This window comes from Antrostomus carolinensis, unplaced genomic scaffold, assembly GCF_000700745.2.
Source record: "Antrostomus carolinensis isolate BGI_N321 unplaced genomic scaffold, ASM70074v2 scaffold15514, whole genome shotgun sequence".
Classification (NCBI taxonomy): domain Eukaryota; kingdom Metazoa; phylum Chordata; class Aves; order Caprimulgiformes; family Caprimulgidae; genus Antrostomus; species Antrostomus carolinensis.
The window spans coordinates 1-21,982 of record NW_010308812.1 but is presented as its reverse complement, the minus strand read 5'-3'; the positions used below and the strand labels follow the sequence as shown (position 1 = coordinate 21,982).

The 21,982-nt window shown below is 45.0% G+C and overlaps 2 protein-coding genes across 2 annotated transcripts; one reads left to right on the top strand and one right to left on the bottom strand.

Annotated features, from left to right (window-relative positions):
* Positions 1-6: 6 nt before the first annotated feature.
* On the top strand, positions 7-1,746 carry LOC104520329 (probable G-protein coupled receptor 173). Its single transcript, XM_010165906.2, has one exon. The coding sequence runs from the start codon at positions 7-9 to the stop codon at positions 685-687; it is 681 nt and encodes a 226-aa protein (XP_010164208.2). The 3' UTR covers positions 688-1,746.
* An 11,984-nt stretch (positions 1,747-13,730) lies between these two features.
* LOC104520103 (toxin MIT1) lies at positions 13,731-18,500 on the bottom strand (the record flags this gene model as incomplete). Its single annotated transcript, XM_029084483.1, has 2 exons — positions 13,731-13,856; positions 18,375-18,500. Coding segments are annotated over 2 exons (252 nt in total), but the record flags the coding sequence as incomplete, so codon positions are not given.
* Positions 18,501-21,982: the final 3,482 nt, after the last annotated feature.

Below are 21,982 nucleotides of genomic sequence, written 5' to 3'. Positions count from 1 at the left end.
CTCTCCATGGCCATGGCCTTTCCCCCCGTCTTCGACGTGGGCACCTACAAGTTCATCCGGGAGGAGGAGCAGTGCATCTTCGAGCACCGCTACGTCAAGGCCAACGACACGCTGGGCTTCATGCTCATGCTGGCGGCTGTCATCGCCGCCACCCACCTGGTCTACATCAAGCTGCTCTTCTTCATCCACGGCCACCGCAAGATGAAGCCGGCCCAGCTGGTACCAGCCATCAGCCAGAACTGGACTTTCCACGGGCCGGGAGCCACTGGCCAAGCAGCTGCCAACTGGACGGCTGGCTTTGGCAGGGGGCCCACACCGCCCACCCTCGTGGGCATCAGGCAGGCCACCCACAGCCAGATCAAGAGGCTGCTGGTGCTGGAGGAGTTTAAGATGGAGAAAAGGCTCTGCAAGATGTTCTACATGATCACCTTGCTCTTCCTGCTCCTCTGGTCCCCCTACATTGTGGCCTGCTACCTGCGGGTCTTCATTAAGGCCAGCTCCATCCCCCAGGTCTACCTGACCACCTCCGTCTGGATGACATTTGCCCAGGCAGGGGTCAACCCCATCCTCTGCTTCATCTTCAACAAGGAGCTCAGGGTCTGTCTCCGAGCCCACTTCCCATGCTGCCAAAGCATCCAGAGCACCCAGGGCACCATCCTTTGCGATCTCAAGAGCTTTGGGATGTAGGGGGGCTTTTCTCTTTCTGAAAAAAGAAAGATGGGATATCACTTTCCATATTTCTGCATATGATCTCAAGAGAGTGTGACCTATGGGGGACATACTAAACCACCACCCAGCACCCAAACCTTAGGCTGTAAGAAGCTATTTTATTTATTTTTCTATATTTTGTGTATGCTCTCTTCAGAACATAAAAGGTTGCTGTCTATGGGAACAGGTACTCGAGCAGGACACCCCCAAACCTTAGGCAGTAAGAAGCTGTTTCTTCTTTGTGATTGTGTGGTTTTTAAAAACAAAACAGGGCTCCAAGTTTCTGGTCTTGCTTCTAACATTTCTAGACATGATTCCAACAGATACGGATTAAGGCCATGACATTTTTTTTTTTGTTGTTTTCCTATTCCTGTCTGTTTTGATAAAGGCTTAACAATTTTACTCATGTAATATTTGATAAGGGCCAAGACAATTTTATACTAAAGTTATTTTTGATGACCTCAAGAGGTGTCGTTTTGTTATTATTTGATTTTAAGTGAAGAACAAGAAGAGGACGTTCCTAATGTGGTCGGAAGTCAGTATTTGGTGGGAGCTGTTGGGTTCATTCATTCTCAAATGGTTTGAGTATTTGAAGCAGTTACTTATAACTTTTGCTTGACCTGCAGTCAGTGTAGAACTAATTTCAATTTTCTTGTTGCACTATTCATTTGGTAATATTTCAGAACTATTTGTGAAACGTGATTTTAAAATATCAACTTTAAAAATAATCAACTATAGCAGTTTTTAAAACCTAGATTGAAATTCATATTTTACTGCCTTTATAGGAAGTTATCTACAAACCTGGGTAATACTTGTACATTTTGACTGTTTTCTTTAATAAAATATTGAAAACCTTTACTGTATGTAATTGTTTCAGAATGGCAGCATTCTGCTTTGCTGACAAATGACTTGTGTACGTGGAAGGTTGTATGTCTTGTGTCTGAGTAGATTCCACAGTGGAGGTTATTATGGACAAGCACAATCCTTATTTGCTGTTAGATCTCAATTTAGGTGTTTATACCAATAAAAGTGACTAAATCTATTTTTAAGAAGACTTAAGTTCATGATGGGCAACAGGTTTAAATAGCACAATTTTTGTGTTTACTGAAACCAAATTTCTGTTTTAGCTAATAGCTCCTCTGTTAATGATAGAAAAGTGCATAATTGCGGATCGCTGATTTTATTTGGCAAAGCAGGTTTTTAACATGGTGGCTTGGTTAATACTGTACTCATTTGCAAACTATATTCTTAATGGGTAATTTACATTTATTAAGCATGGCATTTTAATCCACTTTATTATTCTACAAAAACTTCTCTGAAGTATGTAAACTGTCAGCCTGATGGCAGGATCCTGACACAGCTTTTTAGCTGTATCAGAGGAAGCTGACCCTGTTGTTCTTGTTTCCTGATGTATCACGTAACATTTAACAAACATTGATCATTGCAGTGCTGGAGCAAGTCACACGCGAAATGACAGAGAAGAGCTCAATGTCTGTGAAGAAATCTGCATCTATGCTAAGAGTATTTCTGTAGAGAGTAGTCCAAAGTTGTTAGACATCAGTTGAGAAATAGTTGTCCTGACTGTGAAGAGAGCAGAGAGATGCGTGTGACAGTTAGATCAGAAGAGGGCTAAGGTGGCAGCTCCAGATTTAGGCAGGGAATGAAACTAGGGGAGGCTTCTGGTTTGGTTTTATGTCTCACTTTTCACCTCCAGCTCAGATCTGAACACCAGAGAGACAACATTTCTCAAAGTGCATACTGAGAAGTTTGCAATTTGAGCTTTTGGTACAGCTGCAGGGGAGGTGGGCAGGAGGAAGATGGAGCTGTCTTGATACTGCCAGAGCTGGGCTAAGAAATAGGACCATGGATAGAGTATCTTGAAAACAAAGTGAGACTTAATGATCATTTCCAAAGCTGTTTGAAAAATGCATCTGTGTACAGAAGGAAAGTTGTCAAGAACTTCAGATCACAGCAGAAGCTGGTTATCAGTGCTAATTATATTTTCATTCTGGAGTATCAGATCATTGCTTAGTGAATCTTGGTGAGTAATCACCTAGAGTTGTGTTACAAAGACTTAGGGCCAAAGCATCGATGCTGTTGCTGGGAATTGTATTCCAAGCACACCTTACACCCCTGTTTTACTGTTAGGTCTTTTCAGTGGGGTTCCAACTTTTGCAGAATTATATTTTCATAAAACTTAAGACACTTCCTCTGTAGGAGCCTAGAACGGTGATCTCTAGCTCAAATCCTACCTTCATAATTCTGCTGGTACCCAAGTCAATGTTTTCTTTCTCTTACTCTATTGAAAATGCCTGATGTTTTGTCATCCTATCTCTCTTTCCAGGCTGTAAGTAGTATGGTTATAATTTTATTTAAACCACAGAGATGGGAGAAGAGTTATTTTAAAACCTTCCTAAAAGCTACAAGGGCCAGATTTTTCACTTCTAGAAAAAATAAGTAGAAGTTGCATAGTCAATCACATATGTGGGGGATGAAAAATCACCTTTGGGCGACCTGGTGGTTTTATTTAGACTTAGCTTATCAAGCTGTGTTGCTGTATTGAATGTCAGTCTCTGTGCCTAGATACCCCTCATCTCAGCGATGCCCTCACTAGATGGGCAAGTCCAGTTCTTACTCACTGAAGATAAGGGATGCTTTGCTGTCACCCATCAGTGGCAACCAGACCTGGCCTTGCTACAGCAAAGGGATACAAAAAAGTTTAAAAAGGATATCTGTATACTGTGCCTTTTGCTTGTGTGTAGTTTCCAGGGCTGTCTCAGAACTTCTGATGTACTCTGAGGGCAGAATCAGTGCTGTTTGAAGTTAATTTTATATTTTAGGTACTTGTAATGTCAGGCAGATTATGATCCTGGCCATGCTAGTACAAAAGAAAAGGAACTCCAGTAGCTTTAATTTGGGGTTTAGATGGATGTTGTACAATCGGGTTTCATTCCAGAAAATGTGAAACTAAATATCAGGGGTGGACACATGGCAGAAAATGAAATGGCACTTGGCACCAGCACACCAGCAAGCACCACTTTGCAAGTCTTTCCTGCTGGCTGGGATTGCCCCAAGTATGGAAAACCAGAAAGGGCTGGAGAGGCATTAGAGGATAAATGTTCCTTCTGAAATCTGAGGAAAAAATAAGGAAGTTGCAAAAAAAGAAAAAAAAATTAGCATTTCCAAAGCACAATATTAACATGTTCTCCCAGTATCCTTTAGTCTGCGTATGGGAAAGTCAGTCACAGAGATTAAATGCTTTGACCAAGATCAGGGAAATGGTGTCAGAAAGGATGAAAACCTGCTCTGGGTAACAGAAGTAGACAAATAATGCCAAGAGAAGGGGCTGAGCCCAGAGAGCCATCCCTGGTGCTGTTGGGACCTGTAAGGAGTGGCGGGAAGCCTCCATGCTCCCAGTCGCCCATCCAAAAACCAGAATGCTGCTGGTCTCACTCAGAAGAGCTGATGGATGAGACTCAGCGAGAGCTGGGTCTTAATAATTAGCTCCCACGTGAGAAGCTATTGCAGCTTGTTGTGCAAGTCCTGGGCTCACTTGTGAAAACTCGGATGGTGTGAACCCCTCTCCCCATCCCCACTGACCAGAATGCAGAGTACTTGGTGGGTTTGGTGAGCTGTACAGCAGTGGGGTTCTCCCAGCTCCTCCATCTACCTGTTCTTGAGCAGAATATAGGTCCAGTCCTCTCTATACCCTTCCAGGCAGATGTATGATAGTTTTCTATATTCTGGGCACCACGAGTGCTGAGTATCACAGGAAATACCAACATCATCTCCCCCAGAGATTCTCTGCAGCCTGTCTCAGAGGTCACAGCATGCTTACTTTTGCATATCTGTGGTGAAGAAATTGCAGAGAGCTGTGCTGCTCTGGAAAAATCTTGATTGCTGTTGGCATCTTCCCTCACTCACCAGGTATTTAACACATTCCCTTGCAAATGTTTCCAGTGAAAAATCTTGCTGTGCTGAATTCAGTGGAGGTTTTTAGCATAAACTTAAATGTCAAGCCAGCAAGAAAAATGACACTGGTCTGAAACCTCAAGTAGTGGTTATGACCATCTCCACTTTACAACACTCAAAGGTTGGGGTGCTCCTGGCTCTGCGGTTAGACTTGGAAAGAGTTTGCTAGGAAAGGGAATGAAATATTTGGCCCCAGCCAAATTATGTTGTTGGGTACAGGTCTTACTGAGTTGTCATGCTAGAGGTGAAGGATGAGCAGGGGGATGCACAGCCCACAAGCTGTCATCATTTGCTTTCCTAGTACCAGGTCTGCACCAGAGGAGACAAAGCTGCCTCCCAGTATGGTGTGAAGTCCATAGCCTTGAGGAAAAGGGCAAGAACTTGGCTTATTCTGATAGCAACAGTTTCTTCCTGGGGCTCTACCTGGACATGATACAGCTACACCTCCAGAAGAATGCTCTGCCATATGCTGTGGGACTGCCCTGGGACAGGTTGTGATGAGCTCAGAGGAGAGCAAAGCTGGCATTTTCCCCTCCCTTCCCAACAAAGGATGCGTGGAGTTTGGCTGGACCTCTGCCACTTGCCCCAACTTGGTTAAGCACAGTCACCTTGCTCCTGTGTAGCACTTGCACTTGCTTAGAATTGCCAACAAACCACCTCCAGAGAAGAGGCTCTGGACAGATTAACAGACACACAATGACAGAACATGATGTTAAGTATCTCAAGGCACTTCATTAATTTAGGCTGCAGATTAGATGATTCTGTGACATATTAGAATACTCCAGAAACCTTATTAGATAGTCATGCTGCAAATTAAATTATTAGAAACACGACAGGGGGGCTGTTTTCTAATAGAAGTGCCTTAAAATCCTCAATTTTAGCACAGCTTCCTTTGTAGTTGCTCAAAACACTGCACAGGCTACAATTAACTTGATTGTAATATGAACCAGGAAGCATCTCCCATGCTGTGGTGTTGGTAAGCTTCACGGTGTTATAAAGTGGACAACATACAATGAAACGGAGCCATCAGAGAAGGACCATCGATGAAGATGGTCTCCTGAAAGTTGGTGCAGAGTCATACTGGTCTAGGTCTGTGTCAATGGAAGTCTGACCCCAAACCCCTTTTTATGCTGGTGACCTCTGATGCCACGTCATTCATGAAGGACCTTGTGCGGGGTAAATCCTTACTCATCCATCGGTTGTAGAACTGGTGACCAAGAGCTGATTTTCCAACAGGCCTGACGTCTGCAGTGCTCTGCCTTTCCCTACAGCTGACGATGCTGAGCATCTCTGAGCCTATTTTCACTTGGTACAAGTCATTAACTGCCCCACACCTTAGTACTTTATCTGAAAAATGATTAATTATTCTTACTCACCTTTGTAAAGCACAGAACTACTGATGGCAAGAGCAGAGCATTATCACGGGTGAACAATCGCCGACTGCATAAGCTTTCATCACTTAACTTTAAAGTCCAGCTAAGCCTTTAATGCAAGCTGTTGCATTTCTGTATTTCTATTCATGTTTAATGACCTCAGTACTCACACTCTGTCTTTGATCTTGTGAGTCACGCATGGTCGTACTGTGGATGTATTTATTGGAAAGCCACTTTCTTCAGTGCCACATTTTTCACCTCTGCCATGACCAGGTTGATAGCGCAAAGCACTTTGTGTAGGAGGCTTTCAAGTTCAAAGCTAGGCTTGCAAGGGCACAGGGAAGCTGTGAAGTCCCAGTGAATTTTAGGCAGTCATCTCAGCTTGAATAGAGGAGGCAGAAATCAAGAGATCGCCCAGTGAAGAGAAAGCCTGTCCTAAAGTTTCTGAATGTTATTTACTGGTGTGTTATTAAAAAAAAAAAAAAAAAAAATCCTGTGTTTGTGTGAGGATGATTAACCATTGGAACAAATCATCCAGGGAAAAAAAATGGATCCTCCATCTGTGAGATGCGCAGCGTGAGCCTGCACGCCTGCCCACGACACACCTGCCCGGGAGCCTGCTGCCGGCCCGGCCGGGGTCCCTGCGCCAGGGCTCAGCCTGAGCATCCAGGGAGAACAAGAAATCAGAAACATCCCTAAACAGCACCAGAACCCTCTCTGTCTCACAGTGATTCACTCCTTCCTTTTGCTAACTGGTTTACAACACCCATTTTATGATACCTTTTAAATATCAGTGCTTGCTTCTGTCAGAAATTTTAGCAGAGGTAGAGCTAAAAGGGCTTTGTCATTAAAAAAAAAAAAAAAAAGAAATTCATAGAGGGAAACACAGGAAGATTCAGAAGGAAGGGCTGAAGTCCGGGTGCTTCTGACAGTGTGAGAAAGAGGAATGATTTAGTGGAATATTACCTCACTCCATCGAACGACTCAATCTGTCCCCATCTGTCACCGAGTGCTTGCAAGAGGATGATGGAAAAGAAACCGCTGAGTAGCTTGATAATCGAGTAAATCAGCTGGCCTTTTCCTTTCCTTTTCCTCCCTCATTAGACCTTGCACACCCACACTACACAGCCAGCGTGCTGTGCTGATGGAGGAGAGGGGACAGTCCCCTGGGAGCCATGGGGCTGCAGTGGCCCTGGGCAGAGGGACCAGCTCTGGGTGCCCGAGCTGCCCAGGGGTGTGAGCTCCGGCACAGCCACAGAAGACATCTGGGTGTGGAGGAAGGCAAATGAACGTGCAATATGTTCAGCCAAGCTGCAGTGTGACTAAAGGGGGGAGAACACGGGCACCCAAGCCAAGGAGCCCACAGAATCGCAGGCAGAGGTACAGCTTGGAGCCATGGTGTGACAGCAAGGAGGGACACGTCTAGGTTGAGCATCACCGGAGTTCTTCCCAGCAGGGCTACCAAGGATGCTGCAGGGCTCTGTGGGATGTGCCAGTGGGGATGGAGGTCTCAGCACTATTTTCCCCTCTCCCAAGATCCTAAACTCTCAGCCAGCCAGACTTTTTCTTACTCTCTGTTTGTGCAATATCTGTCTGAGCATAAGCGCTGATGTAAACCAAATCCAGACAATGGAAGGCTCTGTTGCAATGTGTGAGAGGTTTGTTAGTGACTTTGGGGAGTTTAATGAAACGAGGGTGGAGAGGGAGGTGAAATTATGACACCACTGCAGTCAGGAAGTTTTGCTATTGGTTTTGAAGGGGTGGGGGACCTTCCTGTCAAGGTTTCACCTATGTAAGAGAAGAAATCGGGGAGGGGAAAAAAAAAATTCAACTAATTTGACAGGATGCAGTGAAATATTTTTGAAAGAGGGAGCATGCAGCTGCCTTGCCAGTGCCTCTCCCTGAGCTGGCCTTTCTCACAGGTCCCTTGAGAGCAGTTTGAGATGTGCTCTGCTGCCTGGGCTCCAGTGTAGCATAGAGGAGTTAATAAAGGGTGGGCCCAACTTTGCACCCCCTGAAATTCATAGCAGCCTTGCTGGTTTGTGAGCTCTTTGCAGAAAGAGCCATGGCTGCCTGTTCACGCTCAAAGAGCCCACGAATATCTGTGTGAAATTAGATGAGTGCACTCACATGTACAAGAGAAAAAGTAAATAAAGAAGGCTCAGCCCTACTCACTTGGCTGGAACCAGGCCATATTTCCAGTCTGCTTCTGAACTGTGTTACAGCCTTGGGATTTACAAAACCACATTACATTTAAAACCAGATTTAATCCCTTCCCTGTGTTGTGATGTTGCAGCAGAAGCACGGTGCTGGGGACTCCCATCCCGGGAAGAGATGTGGTGAAATGCAGAGCCCCATGGAGCCCCTGTGCTTGTGTCTGCGGGGTGCTGGCAGGGGCACAGCTACAGCCCATCGTCCCCATGCCACCCGCTGGGACATAGCACAGGGACAGGGGGCAGTTCCCCATCCCAGGACAGCTCAGGCTGCAGCGGTGTGGGCACACACTGAGAGACGTGCTGTATCTGGTCTATGAGACTCATCACCTTCTGGGGACAGGGACATCCTCTAGCATGTTGATATCTGATGCCATGGTACAAAGGAGCATCAATCTGGGATGCTCTGGGCACTCCTGGCACACATTTAATATGTACCCAGTTTCCCAAGCAAATTAGAGTTTACAGAGGAAACTGTCATTTTTACACTGTGCATGCATATTTTTTTTTTCCCTTCTCATCCATTTAGACTGGCTGTTATGAAAAAATTCTTCACTGAAAGGGTTGTCAAGCATTGGCACAGGCTGCCCAGGGCAGTGGTGGAGTCACCTTCCCTGGAGGGATTTAAAAGATGTATAGATGTGGCACTTCAGGACATGGTTTAATGGGCATGGTGGCATTGGGTTGACATTTGGACTTGATGATCTTAGAGGTCTTTTCCAACCTATATGATTCTATGCTATCTTACACTCAGACCTTTGGGAAACCCCTGCCGTGGGGGTGTTTACAAGTGTGCTATATGACTATATTGCTCATTCCTCCTTTCCTGTACACTTTGCTGTTACCCTGCACTGCACTCCTTGCCCTGAAACACACACACTGCCATCCACCCTCCCTTCAGTGCACCAGGATTTCTCAGCTTCAGCCTTTCACAGCCCTGATGACCAAGCAGAGTGGCCCAAAGGCTATCACCATCCTCTGAGGTAGCTGGATCATACGGGGAATCTGCCCTGCCATAACATTGCCATGTGTTCTCCTGCATTGGGATGGGTCTGCACACACCCAAGACTCTCCTTGAGAAATGACAGGTGATTTGCTGTATGTTTGATGTGCATTAAACTCAACTCCATTCCTGTGCTCAGATTTATTGATGAGTCTAACAGCTCTACCCCTGCTGATTTGGCATTTCATATCTGTGTAATGGAGAAAGGCACATTGATTTTGCTGTTATCAAAACCCTCTTGTATTTGCAGTCTTTTCTCTTCCTGCAATTTTCTAATTCCTTCTGGAAAACATGCTACACATTGTCAAGATCAAAATCCTGAGACATCTTGTTTAAATCAAGGGATTCTTAGCACCTTCTGTTTCTTTTGAACATCCATCTGTGCAGTAATAACAAATCAGAGAGCTACTGAGGTGTGGGGGAAGGCATCAGCAAGGACCTCAGTCTGTGGTCATACTTCCTATTATCATACATCACAATGGTATATTATGCTGATAAAGCAAATTAGCAAAGTTCCTCCTCAAAAAGCACAGTATAAAAATCTTTTAACACACCAGAGTCTTCCACTAACAAGTCAAGTATTTTTAGACCATTTATAATAGAGCATAAGCAGTCACAATCTTTCTTACCTTAGATCAGTCTATAACACCACCAGCATCTCCAGCTGTCTAGCCACCAACACAACCTCTACCCTGTTTCTTCACTTCAGCTACTCCTCCTGTAAAACCAGGGTTAGGGTTAGGGTGACCTGTCTCCTGTGTAAACACCCATGCAGATCTGAGTCCCATTTGCCACACAATCAGGAAAATTTATTTTATGTCATCTTCTCACCCAAAGATTTTGTAATTTTTTTTTTAAGTGACAAAATGTCTTAGGGGGAATTGTGGGCAGGAGGATGCAGATGAGGCTGAGCTTCAGCTGGGTTTTCTCCAGCTCAGCAGCAGAGCTTTCCCTCCAGCCCCCCAGGCTTACAGGTGTGTGCTTGCTCAGCCAGCTGTGCACCCGCAAACTCAAAACACCTTGCTTCACCTTTCCTAATAAGCATGCAATCAAATTAAGGCAGCAACTCATTAAATGTGGTGGTGTCCTTTCCTGAAATGGCTCTCTGCTAAACCAAAATATAGTCATAAACATGGAAACTCCTACAGTTTGGTGTGATATCATCATTATTCTATAGCAGATCAATATTAATAGAATATTAAAAATTAATGCACATGTTTCTATTAATAATTAATAATATTACTTCAATATTAATAAAACTAAACCAAACATTGGCACAGAACTCCTAAGTGGAGTGAATAAAGGGAAGTGTTTAAACCAGGCTCTCTCTTAACAAGCTGTGCATGCTGGGGAATGAGACTGCTCCCTTTCACTAAGGTGTTTCCAGGACTGCAAGAGTTTTGTTCTCTCTTCTCATTTGTTTCCTCCTGTTCCGAGCTGTGCCTGGCCTGGGATCATTGCCAGGGTGATGCTGAGGCAAACTGAGCAGCACAGGGGTCTGCAGAAAACCTTTCATGGCAGAGCTGGTTCGAGGCTGGCCGCCTTTTCCATCATTCCTACTGAGTCGAGTTTGCTGTGCCCCTCAAGTCAAAAGCTGGAAAAGCAGAGGGGTGTGCATGGCTATTTGCATTTTTAAATACCTCTTGTGGTCACTGGTTTATCTATTATAGCAGGGAAAAGGCTTTTTTCCCCCCTTCCAATGCAGAAAGAAATTAAAGGCACTTTGCAGATGTGGTTGGGTTAGGAAATCTCCCCTAGGATGCTGGAAAAGATAATTGATTAGGACAGAGTTTAGGAAAGAATTGGGATGCAAAAGCTTCATCTTTCTTCCAAAATCTTGTCTCAAATCAACTAACCATCGTGAGCATCAATTAATGAGAATTAAATTACTAAAAGGGGAATTGTGGCAATAATGATTGCCAAGTGAATACAGTGGGGATGTAGGACAGTGAGGTTTTGCCTTCAGCTCTCCTACACCAGCAGCCACCAGCTGCTGGAGGGAAGGTTTGGAGTAGCCTCTCGAGGACAACTACAGGATAACATCTCTCTCAAAGAAGCACCTTCCTAATGCCCTGTCCAGGAGCATCTGCAGGGCATGAGTGCTTCCATCTCTTATAGATAGTGTGAACTTTGAACTCATCTAATTGGGGCTGTTCTCATTACCCAGATAAATGCCTAATCCCAGGAGTTAATTGGCACAAATTACAACTACAAAGTTGCTCTGCTCTTGTCTGATAAACTCTCCTAGGAGTTTGGTTTGGCAGGTCTAAGGCAGTCATCAGCTATAATTCTCCACTCACTTACAATGATATAAACCAGGATTATTACCTTCAGGAGAACCACTGGTGATTTATGCCAGTGGGAGATGAGAAGCGGAGTCAGTGTTTCCTGCTATGGTTCATCATTTTGAGCACCATGACAGTGTGCTTTGGTAAAAGTGAATGGAGCAGGAGATGGGACACATACACATTTGGGCTGCTTCAATTTTCCTTCTTGATTTTCCCTTCCAGTGTAAATTGAAGTCCATGATTTTAAGCTAATTTTATATTGATAGACATGGACCGAAAAGCAACCCCCAGGCTGCCAGCACGTTCCTCCTCTGCAGATACACTGTGTGGGTGCATGGGGTGTTTTGGGGAGCCCCAATATTCAGTGACAGTGGCAGGATCAGGTTTTGGGTTTGTTTTTGAATCCAAGTTGTGGGGATTTCAGGTCACTGCGTTAGTGTGGGAATAAGCTGGTCTTTCACCAGCACACTCCAGCCCATTGGGTTAGAGGTGGGTCTCTCTAAGGCTTCAGGTCTAAAACTGATCCCATTAATGCAAACCACATACAAATTCACTGTTTGGTGGCACCTCAGACTTTCTATTTTTTTTTTTTTCCTACAGGACCCAAGTCTGTTGCCACTTGCACAGCTCCTGTATCACCAGTGCAAAGGGTGGTGCAAAATGTTGTGGGCTTAGGAGCAGGATCCCTGGAGTTGGGCTGTTTAGAGTCAGAGGAATGCAATCCCATCTCTGGAGACACCTATTTTTCTAACGTGTGCAGGATCCACAAGGATCTGGCAAAACAGCAGGTCCAGTTGTTTCTTTCTGTCTCTTCAGGGAGGCTGTGGAGCCCAGTGGAAGTTACCTGGTAAACTCACTGGGACATTTCTCATCTTCTCTAATACAGGTGTTTGCTTTAATACAGGCATGCTAACTTCTCCCAAACCCCTCCTCGTCACCAGCAGCAAAAGCACTGATTGTCGAAAGATGAATGACTTCACTTTTCCAGTCCCAGCATATGTTTGCATGTCTGAGAGCAAGAAATGTGTGAAACTCACACAAACTATTGGAATTCCAGCTCCAAGGACTGGCAAGTAAACATGAAGCTGCACAGTATTTCATAGAAAACCCACAAATGATATGTTTGATGGGCTAAAAATGATCCTTTGAGGCACGTGCCAAGAAAAACCTCTTGTATGAGTTACACCAAGATTCCTCCATCTTCTAAGACTGCAGCTTGGTTGAGGAGTTCATACCTTGCAGACTGCTGAGGTTCCCCAAAAGCAGCCAGAAGTACACCATCTTTTGCTAAACTCTCCGTAAGGAGCTCTGCTACCTTGGGTGAATTGAGTATATGATAACAGATTACACTGAATAAAAATGGAAAGCCACAATGACAAAATAATGTTATAATATTAAAATAAATCAAATAATATACTGCCATTATTCTGATACAGAATTTTTACACAGCAAATTTGATACATATACAAGAAGTCAGGCAGCCCGTTACAATAAACTTCAGGGTTCCTTTTTTAATATAAACTACATCTAAATACATAGTCTGAGATGATCAGGTAGTTTTACACCGACTCAAGTAACAACTTCTTCTCATCTTAGAATACTAAAATAACAAAATCTTTTAATGCTTTGAATATTGAAATGCTTTGGTTCCACCTGCCACTTTTAAAAAGTGTAAAACTACATCTATTGGTTAAACTTTTACCCTAGAGATGCGCCTAACTTATAAATACACTTATATTAATAAAGATATGCAATGAAATGTCCATACAGTTGTTTGGCACTCATCATATGCTCCACACTATGCAATTATTCAACTCCCAGTTTGATTCAAGCATTCCAAAGTGTAAAAATGTGGCCAAAATTTTCCAAAATTGACAATAATCTTGGATGTTTTCATTCTGGGGTTAAGCTGGAACCACAAAGATCACAGGACAGTTCAGAAACTGTGAAGCTCCTGCCCTCACCTTAGCACATCTCATTTTGCTCACCCCAAAATGAAAGCGAGTCCCTCCTGAAAACCTCGGCCACTACAGCACAGTATCTCATCTTCAGATCTAATGTTGGTGAGGCAGGTAGGTTTGGTCAAGGGTTTCCCCTGGCAAGTACCTTGTTTGTCACAATAACGAGAAAAAGAATACATGGAGTGGCTCTGTCTAGCGCAGAATAGCTCCTGCTAAAAAAACACATCTTCTTTTCTGAAGTCTGGTAAACATTTGAATTTGCTGGGAGAAGTCCGTACGCAGGCCAGGGTGGGGAGACACGGGCAGGTGTGGTGCATCCGCCGCCCGGAGAAGGGAACCTGGGGACAAAGAGCACAGGCATCAGGGACAGGGAGTACAGATGATCATAGAATCATAGCATCATTAAGGTTGGAAAAGACCTCCATGATCATCAAATCCAACCATCAACCCAACACCACCGTGCCCATTAAACCATGTCCTGAAGTGCCATGTCTACACATCTTTTTAATCCCTCCAGGGATGGGGACTTTCCCCCCCCCCGGGCCAGCCTGTGCCAATGCTTGATAACCCTTTCAGTGAAGAAATTTTTCCTATTATCCAATTCAAACCTCCCCTGGCACAACTTGAGGTCATTTCCTCTCATCCTATCACTAGTTACTTGAGAGAAGAGACCAACTCCTTTCAGGGACTTGGACAGAGCCAGAAGGTCTCCCCTCAGCCTCCTTTTCTCCAGGCTCAACAACCCCAGTTCCCTCAGCCGGGAACTCAGCACACTTGTGCTCCAGACCCTTCCCCAGCTCCGTTGCCCTTCTCTGGACACGCTCCAGCACCTCGGTGTCCTTCTTGGAGTGAGGGGCCTAAAACTGAACCCAGCACTCAAGGTGCAGCCTCACCAGCGCCCAGTACAGGGGGACAATCACTTCCCTAGTCCTACCAGCCACACTGTTGCTAACACAGCTGATGGTGCTTGGGGGGATGGATTCGGATACACAGTGGGGATACCGGGAACACCACCCACCTCCCTCCATGGCAGGAGATCCCTGAGAGCTGCAGCATGGGAGCCAGGCAGCAGATGGCAAAGCCAATCCCATCACATTTCCTGGTCAAGCCACAGTTCAGTGCAAAATTTAACAGCAATTAATTGACAAAATTGCTGTGTCAATCTGTACCTGTGACACATGTTTTTCCATTCACTCCTGTTTCATAAAGGTGGTTGTGAAACCACTCGCCTTTAGCACCACGTCTTGTGGTGTTTACTGTGCAGAGGTTTCTCCTTGCCCTGATTCCTGCATTACCAGACGGCACGGAGAATCCTGTCAGCCACAGAGCAGGACCCGGGGACCACAGGATCCCGTCGGAATTCAGGCTGGATGGCATCTCTGTGGGTCATCTCACCTGACCTCCCTTTGTGCAGGATCCCCTTGCCACAGGGCAGAGCTTTGGCATTTCATCCCATGCTCCTCTAGCCACACTGTGTCACAGGGAGCACACACATGGACTGCATTAAATAAATTTAATTGTGCCATGACACACACTGACACTCTTAACAACTTGATCACAAGCTCTGTCTTTTACAGGAGCTGTGCCTCCACCAGCACATGAGCTGAGTGGGACAGCCCGGTGTGACCAGGAGCCGTGGTGCTGCTGGCTGAGCATCCGACGGGATGCAGCGAGGGAAGCACAGAGGTACAAAGCCATCACTGCCAATCAGGAATTCCCTCATTTCCTGTTTTCCCTTGATTTTAATATTCCAAAATTGGTTTTTGTCAGCGTGCAATTCTTCCTCTTTAAGAAAATCAAAGAGAGAAAGTCCCAGATGTTCCCCCATACATCACCCCAAGGACATGCCTGCCTCCAGTGACACCCCACCGGGAGTGGGGGGTGAGCAGGGGTGAGCAGGGGGTCCCCATGCACAGCACAGCACAGCACAGCAGAAAAACCTAAAATCTGAGCTCCTGAGGCTGGTGGGCTGACTCAGAGGTACCTCTCAGCCCTCCGACAGCTCTAATGATTTATTCAAAACCTTACATTCACTGCAAGGAAACATTCCTTTCAGCGCGACTCCCACGCTAAAGATGTGGTTTAATAAGGCACCCGGCTGGGGACAGGCAGCGGGTGACAGCTCTGCAGGTGGGGTGCTTTGCTGGGACACGCAGCTTCTGCCTGTGCAAGCAGAGCCCACCCACCCAGAGCTGGTGCTGGTGATGCTGGCCAAGCCGGTGCATGCTTTGCCACGCCGTGTGCCCAGCACCAGGTTTTAATGAGCATGGGGCAACAGGAGCTTGGAGGTGAAAAGAAAACAAGGTGAACCCCTGTGTCTCTCCCAGGAACATGTGCAAGGTGCACAGTGGTAGCAAAGCCATCCCCCATGCCACCAGCTGACCCACCAACCCTCACACCTGCCCTGCCCTGCCTGCAAACCCTGCCTCTGCCATGCCAACCAAGTGTTAACAGCATCAAGCCAACGCCATCTAGTTGCTGAGAAGGAAACTAGAAGGTGGAGACCCAACCAACAACCATCTTCTCCATAGAATCATAGAATTGTTTTGGTTGGAAAAGACCTTTAAGTTCATCGAGTTCAACTGTAAACCTAACACTGCCAAGTCCACCACTAAACCATGTCCCTAAGCACCACATCTACATGGCTTTCAAATACCTCCAGGGATGGTGCCTCAACCACTTCCCTGGGCAGCCTGTTCCAATGTTTGATAACCCTTTCAGTGAAGAATTTTTTTCTAATATCCAATCTGAACCTCCCCTGGTGCAACTCGAGGCCATTTCCTCTTGTCCTATCACTTGTTACTTGGGAAAAGAGACCAAAGTATCTCCAGGCTCCTCTGAAGGTCCCCAAGGTGGTGACATGGCCATGGTGGTGCCTGCTTTGTACCTGACCTGCACCTAGATGAAAGGTTGTGGTGCTCAGGGCAACTGGTCTCCCAGCTGTCCCCTACCCAAATATTTAGGGGAGCAAAATCTTTATCCTCAAGAATACCTAATTTCACATGCTACAGTAAATCAGTTTGCTTTGTGTTTGTCATGTAGAGCAGTGGGGTGAGGAATCTAAATCCAAAATTAACCTCATAAAGCTTATAAACATCAGTGACTATGACTGTAAGTCTGAGGTGGACAGGCATCTTCTCTGATTGTAATTATACAGGCAATTAGCTTAAAATGTATCAGACAGTGTAAATTATTGCCAATAGCAATAAGGTCATTAAAAAAGCCTAGAAGACAATTTCTTTGTTAATGTAAAGAGCTCTTACAAGAAAAAACTGCTACATTGCATAATAAAAATGAGAATTTGGTCCCCAATGCCCCAGCAGAAGATTTAAAAATTTAATAATATAGTGTTTTGTATTTTTGTTATAGAATAGAGCCCTGAACTTCCTAAAACTTAGAAAATATATGATAGATACTGAGCTGAGGAGCCAGGCATCGGGTAAGACAGTGAGAAAGGCAGTGAACTAACCACACATTTACAAACTAAACTGATTGCCTTCATATCTTTCACGCCTGACAAATCTTGGGTCATACCCTTCCCTGAGGATGGCCACCAGGTTCTCAAGCTCCTTGATAACATCCCATTCAGTCTTTTGTATTGTTTATAAATAAACGGCCTTTTTCCTAGTACATAAAATAGAAAATTATGTATCCTTAAATAAAAGTATTTGTTAATACTATTATTAATATAGGGTATCATATAATAATGTACAAATATGTAACTAGTGGTATTAATATGAGTGTATATAGAATCACAGATGGTTTGGGTTGGAAGGGACCTTTCAAGGTCCATCTAGTCCAACCCCCCTGCAGTGAGCAGGGACATCTTCAATCAGATCAGGTCGCTAAGAGCCCCGTTCAAATTGACCTTGAATGTTTCCAGGGCTGGGGCTTCTACCACCTCTCTGGGCAACCTGGGCCAGGGTTTCACCACCCTCATTGTAAACAATTTCTTCCCTACATCTAGTCTAAATCTCCCCTCTTTTAGTTTAAAACCATTGCCCCTTGTCCTATCATTACAGGCCCTGTTAAAAAGTCTGTCTCCATCTTTCTTATAGGCCCCTTTAAGTATTGAAATGTGCAATGAGGTCTCCCTGGAGCCTTCTCCTCTCCAGGCTGAACAAACCCAGCTCTCTCAGCCTGTCCTCATAGGAGACGTGTTCCATCCCTCTGATCATTTTTGTGGCTGTCCTCCGGAGCCACTCCAACAGGTCCATGTCTTTATACATACATATATATTCAAAATTAATAGGTAGAATAGAAGCAAAGAGAGCCTGTGGTGATTTTTGTCAAGTAACCAGTGTGTGCCAACGCTTTCTCAATGGCTTCTGAAGGCACCAGTGGATCTCAGCCTCTGGAGCGCAATGGGACATTGCTGTTTGATGGCAGGGATTGTGCTGCAGTGATGCTCCAGGTGTGTCCCAACACCAGCTGGTGACATGTTTATGCTTGTGGTGGGATCCTGTTCAGCTCCACTGAGGTTGGTGGTGTTTGCTATGCTCCTACTCACACGCGTAGGCATTGGCAGGGATGGGTTTGGGAACTGCTAAGGCTGTGTCGGATTGTGTAATGAAGCAAAACAACAAACTAATAAGAATACAAACTGAAAAGCATGTATTACTTTCATCCTTGGATTCTCTTCAGCATAATTCTGACAGTAATGTATTTCCTTACGTAGGTACCTTCCCTGCTATTTCCATACAGATGCAAATAGCTGGGGATCGTAACGCACGGGATACTTCCCCGCATTCTCCCCACGTATAGTTTTTATGCAATGTGACGTACAGCGCAGGATATTCCTGTTTCTTTCTGCTCTGCCAGCTCAGGTCCCACAGCCCCCCTGGTGACGTACTCACTCGGTGACTCAAAGGATGGCACTCCTCTCCCAGGTTTCCCATCGGCGTGCACATTCGCAGGCTGCGGATCCAGAGGCTAACGGCACAGCACATCCCTCCTCCGCACTGCTGGTCTCGGTCACAGGCCTGGAGTTCAATACAGAAAGAGGGGAAATAAAATGAATAATAAATATATTCCAGAAATAGGACAGATCAGGTGCTCAAGAGCTGCCTCTGACACCCAGCAAGTTCTCATGGTTCATTCAGGCTGAATAAGAAGAGTTAAGGCAGATTCATAATACTTCTCTCTCCCATGGATCTGAATATAGAAGCTCCAAGCACGTTTCAGAGTTGAGCCCAGGATGTTTAAAGCCATGAACACATACAGAGCTGCTCAGGGCTGAATCCAAGACTGTCAGTGATTTACAGTCCCAAGTCCTGAGCACTGATGGACCATGGCATGTCCCACTTCACTTTCCCTGATCAGAGCCTAAGTGAGCTCAGGTGCAAGGACCAAGCACATCAAACAGTCAGGAATCCTGTCTTATGGAGAAGTTACGACAGGAAATTATCAATTAAAGACTTTTAAGTAACTATTCCTTCTTGTTTCTTATGATAATATCTTATAGCTGAGTGCCTTTGCAAATACAAGACTGCATGATAGTTTTATTAGAGAAATCCAAGTGGAAGTAGCTAAAACAGAAGTTTAAATATGGATTTTGTGGTTGTTATCTAGAATTACATGTAACTAAAAGAGGTCTCAAATGTGTAATAGAAAAAGCTTCGCCCAAGTGTCCACATCCAAGAAAATGCTGCTGTGGTAGCAAGTGGGAAGGAAAATATTTCAGCCACTTACCCAATACAGCTTAGATAAGCACAAACCAAAATGCAAACTATTGGGTATGTTTTAAAAACCAAAAACCACAAAGAACAATTCACATGTTAGGGTTTGGAAACAGGTTACTGCAGATCTTTTGCCTATTTTTTAACCAAAAGCTTATCAGCCTTTTTACTATATGTATTAAATGCAAAACCCAGTCTCATTTCTTTGATAAGAAATGCCGTTAATTAAAGGTTCTGATTACACCCCAAAGGTAAGCTTAATTAACCCACCACTCTGAACGTCTGAGAGCAGGAGTGATGGACCAAAGGCACTGATCAGCAGTATATAAACAGCCAACTTGTTAAAACACACATAAAAGATGATGATGGCTCTAGGGAAGACTGTGTATCAGAACAAACATTCACCTGAGGGAAAAAAAAACCTCCAGGTCTTTCCTTAGGATTTGCATGATAAATGTCATTAGATTGTACTCAACTGGGTAAATATTACACTAGTTCAACCAGCAGAAGCCAGATCAAAATATGTCTTTACAGATCAGCCAGTAATTTAGGAAAAAGCTGTTGCATTAGGGTTAAGCCATTAAATAGTGTGGATAAGCAAAATGTCTAGCACTCCTTCTAAACACACATTTAATGAAGCAGACAGAGAATTTACTTTTAAGACTAATATAGCCATTAGAATTTACTTTCAAGACTAAAACTGCCACTACAGCCTGCCAGGTAGATAATGTTTACTCTCTAAATCTCTCTCTCTCTCAAAAAAGCGCACTCTAATGGTCTAACTTTGCCCTAGTCACAAAAAACTGCCGGTCCAATGATTCTGGCTGCCCCAGCACGCTGGCACCCACGGCTCAGCTGGAGTCACAGGCTCTGCTATTCCTCACCAGTCAGCTCCTCACCCCCTTTTTATCCCAGTTGTATGTCAACCCCCATCCATCTCCACGGGACTGATCCTGGGGTGAAGTACCACTCAGCTGCAAAATAGGTCTGAGTATGTCCCAGCAAGCAAGGGGATCTAAAACGCTGCTCTGAACAGTTTCTTTTTAAAACTCACACACACATATATACATCTGGCAGAACTTTTAAGGCTCTCTTTCCAAAAAAGTATGACAAATTTTTAAAATATTCAACCCAAATGCTCCTGCCCCCACCTTATCTCCAATGTGTAATTCATACCAATACTCCTAATATTCACAGGACACAACAGGAAAGACATTCCTCTTCAGCACCCCATTTGAACACAGTTTTGTGAAAAATTGAGCTTGAGGAAATAGTCCCAGGTGAAATGGCAGCTCTAAACCCAACTGAAGTCAGCACACAAACCACCACTGAAGTGAGGAAGGTTTGAATCAAGTCATTATATTTCAAAGGAAAAGCACCTTTCAGGCTCAGAGGATGGGGACAGGAACACCTACGTCAGCTCTCGGCTGAGATTTGTTCATTCATCAGAAGCCAAAAATGCATCAAAGTGGTTTAAGCAGAAAGGCACTGCAATAGTTAATAAAGCAACTTTTTCTAATCTATTTTTCCTTTTTGAATCTGCTTTGTCCTTGATCTATTATTCAGCGCTTCATAATTACTTTATTTAAAGGATTAATCATGCTTTAAAGGTGTAGCCTCAACTCCAATAATAGATTTATACAAACTGGTCCTCCACTACTGGAAATATTTCTACTTAAAAGGAACTTGAAATTCTCAAATATTAAAAAATTCCTTCACACTCTCTGCTCTGAAAATTAATCATTCCTGGGAACTGATCTGACATCCAGAGAAATGCCTACGAGCTGTTTCATGGACTTCAGTGAAGTTGGGCTGGGGAGCCTGGACAGCCACGGAGTAACGCGCTGCTGCGACTACAACTTCTGATGGTTACAAAAGCCATGTAAGCTCTCAAAGGAATGCAAGCACCGGCTTATTTATCCAAAACAAACATTAGAAAAAAATCATTTTACTTAAGAGTGATGCAACGCTTTGGGTTAAATAATGTCTTGGGGAAAAAAAAAAGAAAAATATTTTCACAACCTAAGTAAATCTCAAGGCTAAAAACAACAACAACAGAGGGCTCATTGGCAATGGGTGGCTAGTGAGGGGAAAAAGCAGCACAGTCATTCTTGTTTAAAAAAAAGCAGGTTTTTGTGGTGATAGAGCGCCTGCCCTGTCAGCAGTAGGGCTGGGGGACCTCAGGGTGCACAGGCAGACAGTGCAGTGCACTGAGCCCGGCCCTCCTGGGGCAGTTGGGACTGAGGGGTGTATGGGGGACAACCTCCAGCCCTGGAGAAGCAGCAGGAGCTTCTGGACACTCACAGACCAGCCTGGAGACACCCTCCCGCCCAGTCCAGGCATCCCTCACCCCAGAGGGACAGACCCCATAGTGTGACATCCCTCACCACGGAGGGACCCCCCTCCCCCCAGAGGGACACACCCCATACTGTGACATCCCTCACCTCAGAGACTTGCAAGTCCTGGTATCGCCCACCACAGAGAGCCCCCCCCTCCATGTCCTGGCATCCCTCACCCCAGATGGACAGACCCCATCCCGTGACATCTCTCACCCGAGAGGGACGGACCCCATCCCGTGACATCCCTCATCCCAGAGACTTGCAAGTCCTAGTATCACCCACCGCAGAGAGCCCCCATGTCCTGATATCCCTCACCCCAGAAGGACCTCCAAGCTGCGGTATCAGTTAGTCCAGAGAGACCCTCAGCTCAAGGCATCCCTCACCCCAGGAGACCCCCACATCCTGGTGTCATTGACCCCCAGCAGACCCCCCAAGCCCTGACATCCC

Coding starts and splice junctions, on each gene's coding strand:
- LOC104520329 (XM_010165906.2), top strand. CDS start 7: ATGGCCATGGCCTTTCCCCCCGTCTTCGACGTGGGCACCTACAAGTTC.